General features: G+C 49.1%; 1 protein-coding gene across 1 annotated transcript; it reads left to right on the forward strand.

Moving 5' to 3' along the window:
• Positions 1-8,807: 8,807 nt before the first annotated feature.
• TMSB4X (thymosin beta 4 X-linked) lies at positions 8,808-10,958 on the forward strand. Its single transcript, XM_049643441.1, has 3 exons — positions 8,808-8,906; positions 10,013-10,126; positions 10,519-10,958. Exons 2-3 carry the CDS (start codon positions 10,027-10,029, stop codon positions 10,551-10,553), a joined length of 135 nt encoding a protein of 44 aa, XP_049499398.1. The 5' UTR covers positions 8,808-8,906; positions 10,013-10,026; the 3' UTR covers positions 10,554-10,958.
• The last annotated feature ends 4,552 nt before the right edge of the window (positions 10,959-15,510 follow it).

Below are 15,510 nucleotides of genomic sequence, written 5' to 3' on the forward strand. Positions count from 1 at the left end.
TCTAAACTCAAAGACACTGAAGGGACATAACGTCTACATGGGACGCGTGCTCCTGGATCGCAACCTGGACCGGAAGGAAAATTTGTTAGAAGGACATTATCAGGCCGATAGGCAACATTCGAATGAGATTTGTAGATTAGATAGCAGTTTTGTAGCAACGGGAACCTTCCTAGTACTGGTAATTGTACAGTGACTGTGCTGGGGAACGTCCTTGTTTTTAGTAAATGCACACCGAGTATCCAGGAGCACAAAGGCGTTATATTCGCGACTTGCTCTCGGGGGTTTAGAAGATACATATAGAGAGATGTATGATAAAGCAAATGTAGCAAAGTATTAACAGTTGATGAATCTTGGGTGCAGGGTACACAGGAATTCTTCACTGTGTTTTTGCAACTTTTCTGTAAGCCACCTCGTTATCATAAACAATCAGACATTGTCCAAGGGGCGCACCAGGAATAACAAAGACCGTGCAACCACTTGGGAAACACCAAGGGTTTAAGAGGCTACCTCGCAGGAACCAGGAACCAGGGACCAAGGCCAGCCACATTATTATGCAAACCGGATCCAGTATTCTAGCTAGAAAAGTAAGGCATTTATGCAAATAGAGCCTGAGAGTACAAAATATACTATTCAAACATTAAAATACCTCCTCCTGGCCCAAACTAAAATTGTGTCCCAGTCTATAAATAGACAGAAAAATAGAAAGAGTTAAGTCCAAACATGTGCTTTCTCTTCCTGCCAAGGACTACTGGTAGTTAAGATAGAGTGTGTGTGTGTGTGTGTATATGTGTGTGCGCGTGCGCGCGGTGGCGGGGGGGGGGGGGGGGCGGCTTATGTCGGGAACGCCATTTTCGTGAAGGAGTCACTGTGGGTCTTTGGAAGCCAGGCACGCAGGTTCAAATCTGAGAAATGGATTCATGGAGGATAAAACTAACCAAACGCACGGCCGTCACCGCCACCGCCACGGCCACGGCCACAACAGAATCGGGTGCTGTTTACTTAGTGTCAGGAACACTTCCAGTACCAATAAATCATCCTGGAGTTAGCAACGCTACTCTCACATGACCGACGTTCATAAACCACGGCATCTGGCTCCGTTTCATCCTATATAATCTGCTTCCTGAGGTGTTTGAGCTCCCGTGCCTAAAATCACGCCTCCAGGGCTAGGGGCCCACCGCAGAAAGTAAGGCGCTTTGCTTTCTGCCCTTGGCTCTGCTGAGCAGCGGAATGCCGCTGGGCAAGTCGCTTCCCCTCTCTGTGCTGGCTTTCATCCACTGCAAAATCCTGATGCCAATACCTAGTCCCTTTATCTGCCCAAGGCCGCCTTCAGGAGAAAATGGCACACAAGATGAAGAAACCGCATCGACAAAGTTCACAAACACCAGACAAATGTGACTCGCGTTACCTAAGGAATTACCGGAGCCCCAAACGTAAGGTGACACTTATAAGCTGGCCTTTCTTCCAACGGTTGTCCAGTTTACTGGTCGCTCTGAGCTCGCGCCTAAGCCCTTGTAAGTTGCTAGTACAGCTTAGAATCTAGGCCAGGCCGAGAACACGCAGGAGGCAGTGGTAGGTAACCTTCCCAAAGCAGATATTTGTTGGATTATCTGCTTCATTGATAGCCACACCATGATCCCTTCCATTCTGTCTCAGAAATTCTGTTGGTGACTTTTTCTGGGTCCAGAGACCCCCTCCCTTAGATAGGCTCCGGTCCACGGCCATCCGAGAGGGCTTTGGAGGGACCCCAGGGAGTCCCTGAACTTAGAAAGGAAAAAAAACTTACATCCTTTCATTAACCTCGAACTGAGCGTTAGCATTTCCTTCCAGCAGATCTACGGGCGGGCGAGGCTCTGAGCACCGGCCGCTGTCACAAAATAGCACAGACCTAGCGGCTTAAACGACACACACGTTATTTCTCACCGCCCTGGAGGCTGGGAAGTCGAAGATCAGGGCGCAGGCACAGTTAGTTCCTGGGGAGAACCTGTTTCTCGTCTGGCTCCCGGACAAGCTGCCTTCCTTCAAACGTGCCGTCCTTCTCGGCAAGGAAGGTCTGTAGCATTGGCGCTTCCTGTGACTGGGTCACCAAGACACCGCAGATATTTTTATATCTGTTCACCTTCTGCAGATATCTACACGCTCCTCACGACTTTGAATTTATGCCGGACGGGGGACCGACCGACTACTGGATTGTGTTATTTAATGCCTAAAGCAGCATGTCTGTTACTCCCGCACAGTGTTTACACTTCTCTTGGTAACTGCATGGAAATACACTTGTTTTCGCTCTTGATCTCAGGTTTTTCTTTAAGTGTATTTATTTGCTTAGAGAGAGAGAGAGAGAGAGAGAGAGAGAGAGAAGCAGCGGAGGAGGGGCAGAGAGAAAGGGGGACAGAGAGAAAGGGGGACAGAGGATCTGAAGCAGGCTCTGTGTTGATGGCAGAGCGCCTGATCCGGGGCTCCAACTCACGAACCGTGAGGTCACGACCTGAGCCGAAGTCGGATCCTTAACCGGCTGAACCCCCCAGGCGCCCCTAGGCTTTTCTTTTCTTTTCTGCATGTTCATGATTCTGAGAAAAGGTCTGGGGGCTTCATCAAATTGGTGCAGCACGGAAAGAGTTAAGAACCAGACTCACTCCACCCCCAACCAGACACTGGAGTGTGAGGAAATGGGCCTATGATTTACTTTTTCTTTCTTTTTTTTCTCTCTCTCCACCAACCCGTGCCGCCCCCCCACCCCCCGCTTTCTTAATCGAGGTAAAAATTCACATAACATAAAACGAACAGTTTTAAAGCGAACAATTCAGCGGCATTTCAGACGTCCAGGCTGTTGTGCAACCGACCTGCTGTCTCGTTCCCAAACGTTTCCATCACGCTAAAATGAAACCTTGGACCTATTCAGCGGTCATTCCCCTGGGCTCCCTCCCCTCAGCCCTTGGCAACCTCTAATCTCTTTCTCTCTCTCTATGGATTTGTCTCTACTCTGGATGTTTCCCGTAAATGGGATCAGACGACACATCAAGGTCCTCCCATGTTGTAGCGCCCACCAGGGCTCCGTTCCTTTTTATGGCTGGACACTGTCCCCTCGTGTGGCTACACCACATTTCCTTCACGCGGTCGTCCGCCGACGGGCATGTGGCTGGCTCTAACTTTTGGCCGACGGCTGTGAACGGTGTTGCTGTGAACAAGAAGACGAATGTTTGTTCGGATGCGTGGCCTTGATGGAACCGATTCGCTAAAGTGAGTTTTGGTAACCGTAGTGTCTATGAATCTCAAGTGTCCGTATCGTCTTGACCCCCTCAGGCAGTGGAGTCCTGGCTCTAAATTGCGCGGTAAAAACCTGGACCTCGGGGCACCTGGGTGGCTTGGTCGACTAAGAGCCTGATTCTTGATCTCGATCTTGGCTCAGGTCATGATCTCACTGACAGTACATCTAGCCTGCTTGCGATTCTCTCTGTCCCTCCCCCACTCACATGCGTTCTCTCTCTCTCTCTCAGAATAAACTTAAAAAAAACCTTGAACGCAAGCATCCTTTTCTGGTGTTTCCATCGGCCTTGTGTGTGGCCTTTGTGTGAGAAAATGACATCCTCCTCTTCTTGCTTTGTTGCAAATTCTATCTGGGGAATTCTTTCCCAGGGAAGCCTCCTGTGAGAGAAGGCGCTTGCTCCCTCATCGGCCCTGGAACCTGCCAGGCGGTTCTCACGTACAAGTAAGCTAAGAGCTGCAGGCATCCCGCGGGCAGAGAAAAAGAGCCAGGCAGCAAGGAACGGAAGAGAACTGGGGTTGACACCTGGCGCAGGCCCTAGAAAAGGGTGGTGGCCGCCAGTTCCCAGGGCAACTAGGCTCAGGTTGAGGCCTAGCAGAGGGTGCAGAGGCCGAACCGTCCTGTGCCCCTGCTCAGACCTCTTCACGCTCGGGCAGCATAGGTGGGAAGGATCAGAGAGGGAGGGCATTGTAGGCCCAGGAAGGGGCCCAGGAGTAGATGGGCCCCTTCCTGGGTCCTAGGAAAAGCCAGGGCACTGGGGGTGCACAGGGAATGAGAACGAAAGGGGCAGGACTAGCTTCATAACCTGGGGACACAGTACAAAATGAAAGCGCAGGGCCCTTCGTTGAAAATTAACGATTTCAAGATGGCGGCCGGGGAGCAAGAAGCCACGCCAAGAGTCTTTGTGAGCGCAGGGTTAAATAGGTTAAATAGGTTAAATAGGTTAAAAAGACTTGTACCTCTGCATAGGTCCCATGCCCTTGGAGCCAGCCCTGCGGAGGGGGAATGGTCCGGGTCATCCAAGGAGGTCGAACTTGGCCTACGTGAGGTAGCCTCTCAAATCTAGTGCCCACCTTGATTTTCCTTACCATAAAGCCGTTAGCCACCTTCTGCTGATGGTGTGGGAGACACATTCTATTTAAAAAGCTTTGACGTCCGCCCATTAAAATACGGGGAACACTTGTTACTTGCTGATGATAACTTCCGCTTCGCAGCAGAGTAAAAAGTTGGTCATTTCTTTTTTACACCTAAGTCCAGCGGGAGTAGGTGGAGCCTCCCCTTTCAATATATTATTATTTGACCTGCTAATTTTTTGTCGCCACTGTAATGGGAATGACCTCTGGGGAAAATACTGAAGGCGTGCAAAGCTGTGCGAAAGTGCCAACACTGAAGATAACGTAATCGTTTTAATTTTCAAATTTAATTGCTATGCTATGTGACTGCGATATCCGCGTTTCAAAGTTTTCCTGCCGGAAAAATGTATTGCGATGGGATAAAATTTCACCGTTATCGGGCCTATGGAACAAAGCCTAAGGGCCTTTGGATTCTAGAAAAGCATAGTGTTTAAATGAAGCAGCTTCTGAACCAACCCTGCCTCTGGTTTCCATCGGGTGGTTTTGGGTAAATCATTTAATCTCCCCAGGCCTCCCTCAACTGCAGAGGTGCCTCTGTCATAGGTTGGGTAAGGATTTAGGGAGATTACGCATGGAGAGCTCCCCTGTATACGGCGAGCACGCAAAAAACGTTATCATTACGGTCACGACTGCTGCTTCTACTGCGACGGTGATGATCGCGATGGTTGACTCCGGCTGCTGCCTGCTTCTCAACCTTATTTCCTGTTACTTTCTCTCGTTCTGCGCAAGCCCCGGCCAAACTAAGCGACGCACCGCCCCCTGCACATACTTGAAGGTTCTCTGCCTTCTTTTTGGTGCCCTTGCTGTGCAGAGACTGAGTAACCACTTGGAGGGGATGTTGTAGAGGCGAATTCAAGCCACAGAAGGGAACTGGGTTGAATGAAATCCCCTTGAAAGTTCCCTTTGGCGCTAAGATCCCATCAGATCAACAAAGCTAACGGGAAAGCGAGGGGCACGTTTGCTATTCCCCAGAGTGATCTTCGACTCTGCTCTGCGTGGCCTCCTCTGCTGGCTTTTTTTTTTGTTTTGTTTTGTTTTTTGTTTTTTTGTTAGTGCCCCTTGCAGCCAGTGAGAGTTGAACTAGATACTGTATATGGATAGGCCACTCAATACCCCTTCCCTGTCATTAGGGGGTGGGACTCGGGCGTTGTCCGTGGGGGATTTAGATGAACAGATGGCGTGGGGCCACCAGGGAAAGTGGGTTGCAGGCAGGTAGGGCAGCTGGTGGGCGGCCCTGGAACCCGGACCCAGGGACCCCGGGCTTGAGAAGGCCAAGGGTGGGGAACCTTGCTGCTGTCACTTCTGTTCCTTCTCTTCTTGTTCTGGCCAGTGCTCTGCCCAGAATTTAATAGGTTAAAAAGACGAGGGCTGGTTTGCATGAACCCAGACTTCCCTGGCTGTTTGTCCAGCTTTGAAAATAGCTACAAACCCGTCCCGGGCCATCCCTGGAAAGGAAAATGAAACAGAGTGTGGTCCGACACCTCTTCCTGGTTCCACGGGGCATGGGCTTTGGAGGTGGGCCACCCGCCCAGTGCAGGCTCTCTCGGCGCATTTTTCACAGGGTGCTGTGGCCCACGAGCTGAGGAAGGCCTGGCCGGCACCAGGTGGGTGCCTTACCAGAGTCTTCCACCGGAGAGCCGTGAGCGGGGTGGGTGCACCCTGAAGTTCTGTAGTCACTCAAAGCCGCGATCTTTTCAAGTGGGACGGAAAACCCCCACCTCCACGGTGGCTGTGCCCGGCACCCGCTAAGCCACTTAAAATGGGAGCTTCGGTGAGGTGGGAATTATCCGGGACATCTGAAACATGGACGCTGAGAGGTTTGAATCATCTGGGGGAGGAAGGCAAGGTGGTTAGAGCCACAGGTTCAAAGTTGGGCCCAGCAGGGTTCAAGGACCTTCCTCGCTGAAGTAAGTCAGCTCTGCCAGGCATTCTGGGAAACAGAGCGGCCTGCCCCCTCCTCACACGCTTCCTGAGGATTCTCCCGCACAGACTTGGGGGACGGGGGTGAAGGCTTTTATGAACCCCTCAGCACAAATAACACAAATAACTCCCGCCTGAGTTACCGCAACAATGGATCTCTAGCCTCAGTTTCCCCATCTGTGAACCTCTCCTCCCGGACGGGCAGCGGGCAGGACAGGCAGAAGCAAGTCTAAAGCACGTCTGACAATGCCTGACGCTTACAAGGCATCAACCAAGGGGAGATGTGATTTTTTATTTGCTGTAAAACTAACACGAGATCTCATTTTCCCCGGTACTTTATGAAAACATCGAAAATTTGCAATTCCAAACACCGAACATTCATTTATTTTTTCCCTCCACTTGCCATCCTAAATGAGAATAACAGTACAAAGCACTTCCTAAGGCTTTAGGCCTCCCAGCCACCCAGTGAGGTCCGTACAACTGCAATGACCCCATTTTACAGACGAGAAAGCTCGGGCACGGAAACATGAATTCACGTGGCCAGGGTCACCTAACTCTGAAGAATATTCCTTCAGTTCGCGTTTCCCTTCATCTGCCTCCCCCTGTCTTTCCATTCTCTCTGGGTCCCAGACAAGGTGTCAGGACAGGCCGGGCACAGTAGACACCCTTCCTTTTAGTGTGTCCCCTTCCTCTCTGTCTGTCCATATCTAAACACAACGGAAGGCTGCTTGCTCGAAACTCGAAACTCGAAAGATTCTCCGGGCATTTCCAAATTTCCACTCCTCTGTCTCTTCTGGAGACATGGCTCTGGCAGGCCTAACCCTTTCTAAGCAAAAGGCCTTGGGGAGAAGAAGGACTGGGCCTTGTGGTCCTTTGTACCGGGAGACACTGCAGGGGAGGGGGGTGGAAGGGGCGGCGGGAAGCAGTGACTTTTGACAGCAGCTGGGTGAGGCAAAATGGAATCCCGGAACCTACAGAAATGGTGTCAGTATCTGAAACGGGCCAGAAATTCACCCTGCATGATCTTTTCTGAGCTTCCACGACCAAGGGGACTCAACTAGGGTAGGCCAGGGGGAGGTGTAATCAGAGAGGTGACATCCTGTTTGGAGAACAGAATGGCAGCCACCCAGCAGAGCATGAACTGGGGAGCCAGACAGTCACCTGCCCCCCCCCCCCCCCCCTCCTGCTTTCCCCCCCCACCGCCCACCCCAGGAAGAAGGAAGTCAAGTGGATAAAGAAATGGGGAAGTCGGAGGTGCTCCTGCAATGGCTTTTAAGGGCCTATATAACACTTGACTTTAATCCCCAGGAGACAAAAGCCACTGCCCTACACATGATTAGTAAGGGGTTTCTGGAAATATTTCCTCAGGATGCAGAAAGGGATAAAAAGTATCATGCATACTGTTTCGCAGCTCAAAATCATCTCAGGTAGTTCTTTTCCAACCCGCCGGTCTTTTTCCTTTCACCTGCCACTCGCAGGCACAGGGCACGGGGTCTGTAACTAATTTCGGCGGCAAGGGGGTCACGGTACTAGCAGGCAAGGTGCCATTTTGAAAACCGTTCGTCTCCACCGAAATCTCCCATTTCCGGATGTAACTTAGAAGGGCCCTTCAATAATGTCTTGGGCTGGAAAGGCTCTCTTCGAAACGGAATGAGATTTTTAAATTTAATCTTTCGATTTTAGAAATGATGGGACTGCAGTCTTTGGCATTGGGCCTCCTTAGCAATCACTTTTTTATTTAGGAAAATAAGAAACAGGACAGTAAAAGAACTTCCTTATTGTCAGGCAGCAAGTCAATAGCAGAGCTTGAACCTGACTTATTTTTCTAAGGCGGGGGGGCGTTGTACCCTATAAAATACGGATAAATTAACCTCCAAGCGGCCAATATTCCGGTTTTTTGATTCGACTGCTCGCAAAAATTATAGCGATGAAGAAAATACGCATGTTACAGTAAGGAACCTTGAAAACAAAATCCCTTCAGGGTGTTTTACCTCCCACCCAATTCAAGGAGAAGCCGGGCGAGGAGACAAAGAGGGCCGGGGTGGGGCGCGGGCCCTCGGCTGGTCCGAAAGCTGAGTCACAGGAATCGCACCCCTGCAGTGGGCGAGGCCCTCCCGCGCGGCCACCGCACCCTGGCTTGGGGATGTCCGCCCCAGACAAAGCCAGCTTCGCAGTAAAGGAATGCCTGTCCCCCCCCCCCGCCCCCCCGTAGGTACCACCCTAGACCCTTAGTTATCATGCCCCGGTCCCCAAGAGCAGGCTTCCGCGGCTGTTGCAAAGATCCACGATGCTAAAATAGACACGAAGAGGGAAAATGCATTATGCAGGAAGTGCTGGAGGGTGGGGGGGGCTTGCGCCCGTTTTAATTTTCCGCCGTCGCTGCGGTCAGGGTGCACTGGTGCACACGGGGCGGGGGTCCCCCAAACGCCAGGCAGGGTGAGGAGCCGGGGCGCGAAGGGGTTAAGTGGGCCGGCGGGTGACATCACCTCATTTACATAGGAGCGCGCATATAGCGGCGCGCGGCGCGTCCCGCCCGGCATTCGGCGGCGGCCACTGCGCAGATCGGACTTCGCTCGCTCGTGCACCTCGCTCCGGTGAGCCCCAGGGCCCCTGCCTCCTGCCCTCCCGTCCCTTCCCCGCCCCGCGCCCGCGCTCGCCCCTCGGCGGCCGCCTCCCTCCCAAGGCGTCCCTGCAGCCCGAGCCCAAACGGTCCTCCCGGGGAGGCCTGCCTTGGGGGCCTGGGGGTGCCAGACCCTGCCAGATGCTGGGGGGACGGGGTCGGGAACTCGGTGATTTTAAAAAAACGACCCCCCCCCCAACCGGACCTTCGGCCGTGCAGCATCGAGGGAACATTTTTTTCTCCCCCGCCCGAGGCATTCTACATTGTCTCTTAGGCGGTGATTAGTCAGGAACAGAAAGATCCTTTGTTCCAACTCACACCCACCCGAACCCGGAGCTTCAACAATTACATTTTTTCTTGTAGCCTCCGAGGGCTTCTTGGGCTCCTATCCGTCCAGATTCAGGCGGCTGTGCTCCACTGTGAGATGGAAAAAAAAAAGGGGGGGGGGTCAGCCCTTCTTGCGGGGGCTGCCGAATGGCCCCTGCGTGCCGATCACCACCGGTCGATGGGGTGTGGGGCAGCTTTGTGTGCAGCCGGCGGCATTGTTGAGCGCCAGCGAGGAAGCGGTAGGGCGGTGGTCGGAGCGCCGGCCGCAGCTGCCGCCTTTGTGAGCAGAGAAGAAAGCACGGGCGCGCATCTTTGGCGGACAGAGCGCGCATGGAAAATGGCAGCGCTGTGCAGCCCGGGATTCATTTTAAGAATTTTTACTCGATCCCATCCCCCCCCCCCACTTGAAATGGCTTCACCCTGTTTCCCTTTTTACCAGCCTTGAATGGTTCCACATTGCAATTCACACCCCGCCGTGGTCAATTTCTTTTTCCCAAAAGCCCCCCCCCCCCCCCCCGCCAATGGGGGAGCGATCTTGCCGGTTTGGGCCCCGGCATTTGGAAATAATGAAGGGGGGGGGGTTCTTTTTTGTATAGAAAGAGGAAGCTTTAGCCTTGAATGAAAGCGGAAGGAGACAGAGGTGGGGTTTCAGGCAGGCGATGCGAGGGCAAAAGCGCATTTCTGAGCCGGGAGAGACAAGGGTGGGTCGCTCCTCGCGCGATCTCACCCTCCCTCTTGGCTTTGTATATGCAGCTTCCTCTGCAACCATGTCTGACAAACCCGATATGGCTGAGATTGAGAAATTCGATAAGTCGAAATTGAAGAAGACAGAAACGCAAGAGAAAAATCCGCTGCCTTCAAAAGAAAGTAAGTCTCCCCCCTACCCCCCCCCCACCACCTTGAGAAAAGGCTGGGCGGGAGGATGGGGAGGGGCTGGGGGGGGGCGGGGGAGTGTGGGGGAGGAGCTGACAGCTCTTCATGATGAATGTGGCCTGCAAAGGCTAATTAAAAATTGTTTTGCAGCCAGCCAATAAGGCTTTAATAATTTAATAATGGGATGTTTACAATATATTACGATGCAGTATGTATTCCATTTTATCTGTTCAGATGGTCTTTTTAATGTACATGTTTTCGTGGTGGAACGGCTTGATACTTGGGATATGGGAAGCGATCGTAAAAGAAAGTGCAATCATCTGCCACTAGGCTACACTGAGTCCCCCTAATGAGCTCTTCTCTTTCTTTTTTCTTTCCTGTCACAGCGATTGAGCAGGAGAAGCAAGCAGGCGAATCGTAATGAGGCGTGCGCCGCCAATATGCACTGTACATTCCACAAGCATTGCCTTCTTATTTTACTTCTTTTAGCTGTTTAACTTTGTAAGATGCAAAGAGGTTGGATCGAGTTTAAATGACTGTGCTGCCCCCTTTTCACATCAAAGAATCGAGAACTACTGACAAACGAAGGCGCCTGCCTCTCCCATCTGCCTGTCTGGCTGGCAGCGAAGGAAAAGAACTTGCATGTTGGTGAAGGAAGAAGCTGGGTGGGACGACAGAGAAATCTAGAGTAAAAACCAAGCTGGTCCAAGGTGTCCTGCAGGCTGTAAAATGCAGTTTAATCAGAGTGCCATTTTTTTGTTCAAATGATTTTAATTATTGGAATGCACAATTTTTTTAATATGCAAATAAAAAGTTTTAAAACCTGGCTGGTGTGACTGTGGTGTCTGGAAGGAGCGGCTTATTCATACACGAACCCTTTGCCAAAGGGCCGAGAGCGGTCTCGCTGGGGAACGATGATAAGTTAACAAACATCGGGTAATTGGGGGTAAAATCAGAGACGGCGTAGAAATGAGTTTCATCCAGGAATGTGAAAAACCTCGTGTGTCCTAGGTGATGGGAAGATTATTTCTTTAGGCTGCTTGAATTCCTAGTAGGAGTTGTACGAAAACAAAAATACATTTGCAGTTCTTGCCTTTCATAGGGTTCGATAAGCCAACGCCAAATTTATTGCATTAATGGTAGTGGTGGTAATTCACAGCACAGTCTTTGATTCAGGAGTCAAGGTGAACTTGCTTACTTAGCCAGTGACCAGCGTTGACACAGATAGGATTTAAGCAGTTTGGTGGTGAGGAAAAATTACATTTTTAACAGCTCCTTTATAAAAGGATTCAAAATGGTGCTTCCTTGTCTAATGGCCGGTTTCAATATTCAAAATTGTTTTTATAAAATGATGGGTGCATTTATGATTAATGAGTATCATTTTTAAATAAAGAGGAAGGACCTCTTTGGATTTAAACGACATCAGGACAAGGATGGAATCTATGTTAAACTTAAAGTCCACGGGATTTAATTGGTTCATCTCGAGGGTTCGCCTTTCCTGAGGCTGATAACTTCTTTGAAGTACCTGTTTTTAACTGGTGGGGAAAAGCCAAGCCCTTGTTTGGGGCCGTTTAGGTACAGAAAAAGGGAATCGAAGTCTCAGGATTTTTTTTTTTTTTTTAAATACAAAGGATATCATTCTCACATGTCCTTAACGGATTCCTCGGCTTTGTAAGGACGGGTGCAAATATTTTTTTCAAAAATCCTACCAACGTTCTCAAGTGGCAGCAGCCTTTAAGGATGCCAGTTCACCCAGTAAGTATCTCAGCAAAGCTAAGCCTTGGCCTGCAGATGTCCAGGAAGTTCAACTGCCCCCCCCCCCACCAATCCCTGCCCCCAAGACTGAAGAAAATGCCCCTCCTGAAGGAGGGGGTGGAGGGCAGATTGTTGATCAGTATTAAACCGGTTGATTTCATTTCCTTTGCTCAACACTTATTTTGAGAAATGCACAGGAAACCATTTACCTGTGGTTTAGACAATCAACCAGACCATCAACTACAAGCATATCTGCAGCGCCAGGGAAGGGATGTGTGCCGGTTGGCTGCAAAACCCGAATGCCACAGTCTGCTCAGCCGGCCCTCCAGCCCCGCATTTTCTTTTCCCTCCTGCAAGGAAGGGTGTGGGCAAAATGAAAATGCCCAAGGCACAAAGAGAGGCCAAGCCCACGTGGGTTTTTGCTGTGTCCGTTTTTCAAACCATGCGGAGATGAAATGAGCGTTAAGGGGAGAGGGAGGGAAAAAAAAAAGTAAAAATGAAAAATCTGGTAATGATTGAGTCTTGGCGGCGTGGTGTGTGGGATGGGGAAATTCAGAAGCTTCTGTACATATCACACTGTGCACTTAACTACTGCACGTGGGGATGGGGGGTAGGAGAGGCTACTTTTGTAAAAAAAATTGTTGAGTGCATTCTGTTTTCTTCCCAAGAAAGGATCTTCCCAGAAGGGCCCGGGATATTTGTGAATCCATATGGGAATGTATACTGTTATTAGGAGCTTGGAGTAGACGGTCTTTTTCACGGACGCGGAGAGTGAGGTCCCCGTTAGAATGAGGGACTGCTCGAATTGAAGGAGGCCATAGCCACCGCATCTTTGACCCTCTCTCCTCCCCCAGGAGGAAAGAGGCCAAGGTTGCTTATGTAAGAGCCTAGGGTCACACAGTCCTGTCCGGGACTTCTGCAAATTTTCAATTGATCCGGACGAATCAAGCAAAAACAGAGGAAGTAAAAAGAGACTCACCCAGAGACTCTCAAACAAAAACACCCCAAGCTGGAGCCTGAGTTCCAGATTATAAATCGAAACATTATTTCATAAAATTGCAAGCACTTAGCACTTGATTTCCCCTCGTAGGGTTCACTGAGCTGGCAAGAGAATAAGAAAAACACCCTGCCCAGCTCCCCCCACCCCCGCATATTTCTCACTTTTAAGAGCGCCTTACGGTGCAATCTAAAAGAATTAAACACACGGATTTGAAGTTCGACTATATTTTATTTGAATGTTGTCAGAGGCTAGATGACAAATCGGAGACACAGATGTGCAATGCAGCAAGCTAAGAAGAAAATATGTTTCTATGGCTTAAATTTGCCTGGTTTACGTGTTCCCTGGATAATTGTACTATAGCCTCTGACCTCTCTCGTGATACTGTTGGCTTCTGAGACTTGCGGGCAGGGTACATGTGTGCCCTAAGTTCATACTCCTGTGGTTTTCCTTCTGTGTCCAATGGGGCCTCGCCCGGTAAGGGGCACATCTTAGGGCTACAATATCCACTTTTCTTCTCTTAATTGATGCAGACTTTATGTAACGTGATGGTTTCGGGGTACCTTTGAATGTGGGAATGTCATAGTAAATAACACGATTTCAGATGTGTATATATTTTTGGTTACTGATAAATAAATGGTTGCCAGTGGCCAATGGCCAAATATAGCCATAACTTAGAAGCAGTCTTACTAAACACCATGGACTGTTTTTCCTTTTTCTGAGACGGTCTCAGACTAGAATGGCCAGCCAAGGACATTGGCATTGATTCCACATATTAAGCCTCACTACACTTCTCCTTAGCCTCACATATATATTTTTAAAATATATTTTTCAGGGCGCCTGGGTGGCTCAGTCGGTTAAGCGTCTGACTTCAGCTCAGGTCACCATCTCACGGTCTGTGAGTTCGAGCCCCATGTCGGGCTCTGTGCCGACAACTCAGGGTTGGGAGCCTGCTTCGGATTCTGTGTCTCCCCCTCTCTCTGCCCCTCCCCCGCTCATGTTCTGTCTCTCTCTCAAAAATAAGTAAACAGATTAAACAAATAAATAAAATATATTTTTTAATCAATATTATACAGGGATGTCATCCTCAATATTTATTTGTAATAACCACCTAAATGTAATGAAAGGAAAATCACATGTTATGTGGACTCTCCACCTCGTGAAACTTAAAAATTATTTTACAAATATATTTAAAGAGCTGTGAGCAGTGGCTAATTTGCCACTGTTCTTGGTTGTGCTGATTTTGAATCAACACTTAGAGCCAACTACATCTATTAAGCCAGAGTGCTGGGTCATTAGTTCACCCCACCAATATTTATCAACAGAATAGTACATGCCGGGCATTTGTTGATTATTATTATTATATTTGCCACCGAGATCCCTGACCTCATGTGTGTTCCCTTGGCTAAAGATGTTCTTTTCATCTAAATCTGAGCAGAAAATGCTAAGAAATTATTCCTATTCATTTTTAGGGTGAATGATAAACCCAAGGGCCTTGAGGTTTTTAATTATTTTTCATAAAAAAAAAATATATATATATATATATTTTTTTTACTAAGTAAACTCTGGACACAACATGGGGCTTGAACTCATGACGTCAACAGAGATCAAGAGTCACATGCTCTGCCAGCCAGGTGCCCTAGGGCTTTGAGTTTTTAAATACATCTAAACATGTATTCTTTGCTTTACTGTGGACGCTTTCCCCAAATGTATCGATAATGATTCCATTCTAACCCCTCCCAAAGATCTGTGGTGAGTGAAATTTGATGGAAACCAACTGATTCTTTGCACCACAATCAAATATTTTATTAGCATAGAAAGATTGGGCATAATAATTCTTGCCTGTTATCTTTTTATTTGTTTTATTTATTATTTTTTAAATGTTTATTATTTTTGAGAGAGACAGAGACAGAGTTCGAGCAGGGGAGGGGCAGAGAGAGAGGGAGACACAGAATCTGAAGCGGGCTCCAGGCTCCGAGCTGTCAGCACAGAGCCCGATGCGGGGCTGGAACTCACAAACTATGAGATCATGACCTGAGCCGAAGTCAGAGGCTTAACCGACTGAGGCACGCAGGCACCCCTTTATTTTATTTTATTTTATTTTATTTTATTTTATTTTATTTTACTTTGTTTTGTTTTGTTTTATTCTATTCTATTCTATTCTATTCTATTCTATGTAATCTCTACACCCAATGTGGGGCTCGAACTCACGACCCTGAGATCAAATGTCGCAAGCTCTACCGACTGCGCCAGCCAGCTGCCCCTTGCCCGTTATCTTTTGATAATCCTTTATGAAGAATGCCCAAGATTCTCGAATGGACTGAATGGATATTATTTTAAAATCTTTTTCTAGGATTTTAGGATTTTGGTGCTGAATTTCCAGAGCAACACTTCTTGCTAAAGCCTTACCCTTCTTTAGCCTCCTTTCTCTAATTTGACAGTAACATTGTTGGGGGCAGAAACAGTCCCTTGAATTTTGAACCCCCCCCCCCCCCCCACCGAGAAGATAGCCAGATCCCGACCGCATCAGGATATCTGTAAGTATAGCACTTCTCTGACTGGCAGCTGGGTCACATTTGTTGAGTAGGATTCCACGGCTTTCGACAGAGAGGGACAAGTTATGCTC

The sequence above is a fragment of the Panthera uncia genome, chromosome X (genome assembly GCF_023721935.1).
Source record: "Panthera uncia isolate 11264 chromosome X, Puncia_PCG_1.0, whole genome shotgun sequence".
NCBI lineage: Eukaryota > Metazoa > Chordata > Mammalia > Carnivora > Felidae > Panthera > Panthera uncia.

Excerpts from the sequence above, each read along its gene's own strand:
- TMSB4X (XM_049643441.1), top strand. The coding sequence starts at position 10,027 with ATGTCTGACAAACCCGATATGGCTGAGATTGAGAAATTCGATAAGTCG. Across the intron at positions 10,127-10,518 it reads TCCGCTGCCTTCAAAAGAAA|CGATTGAGCAGGAGAAGCAA; the intron begins GTAAGTCTCCCC and ends TTCCTGTCACAG.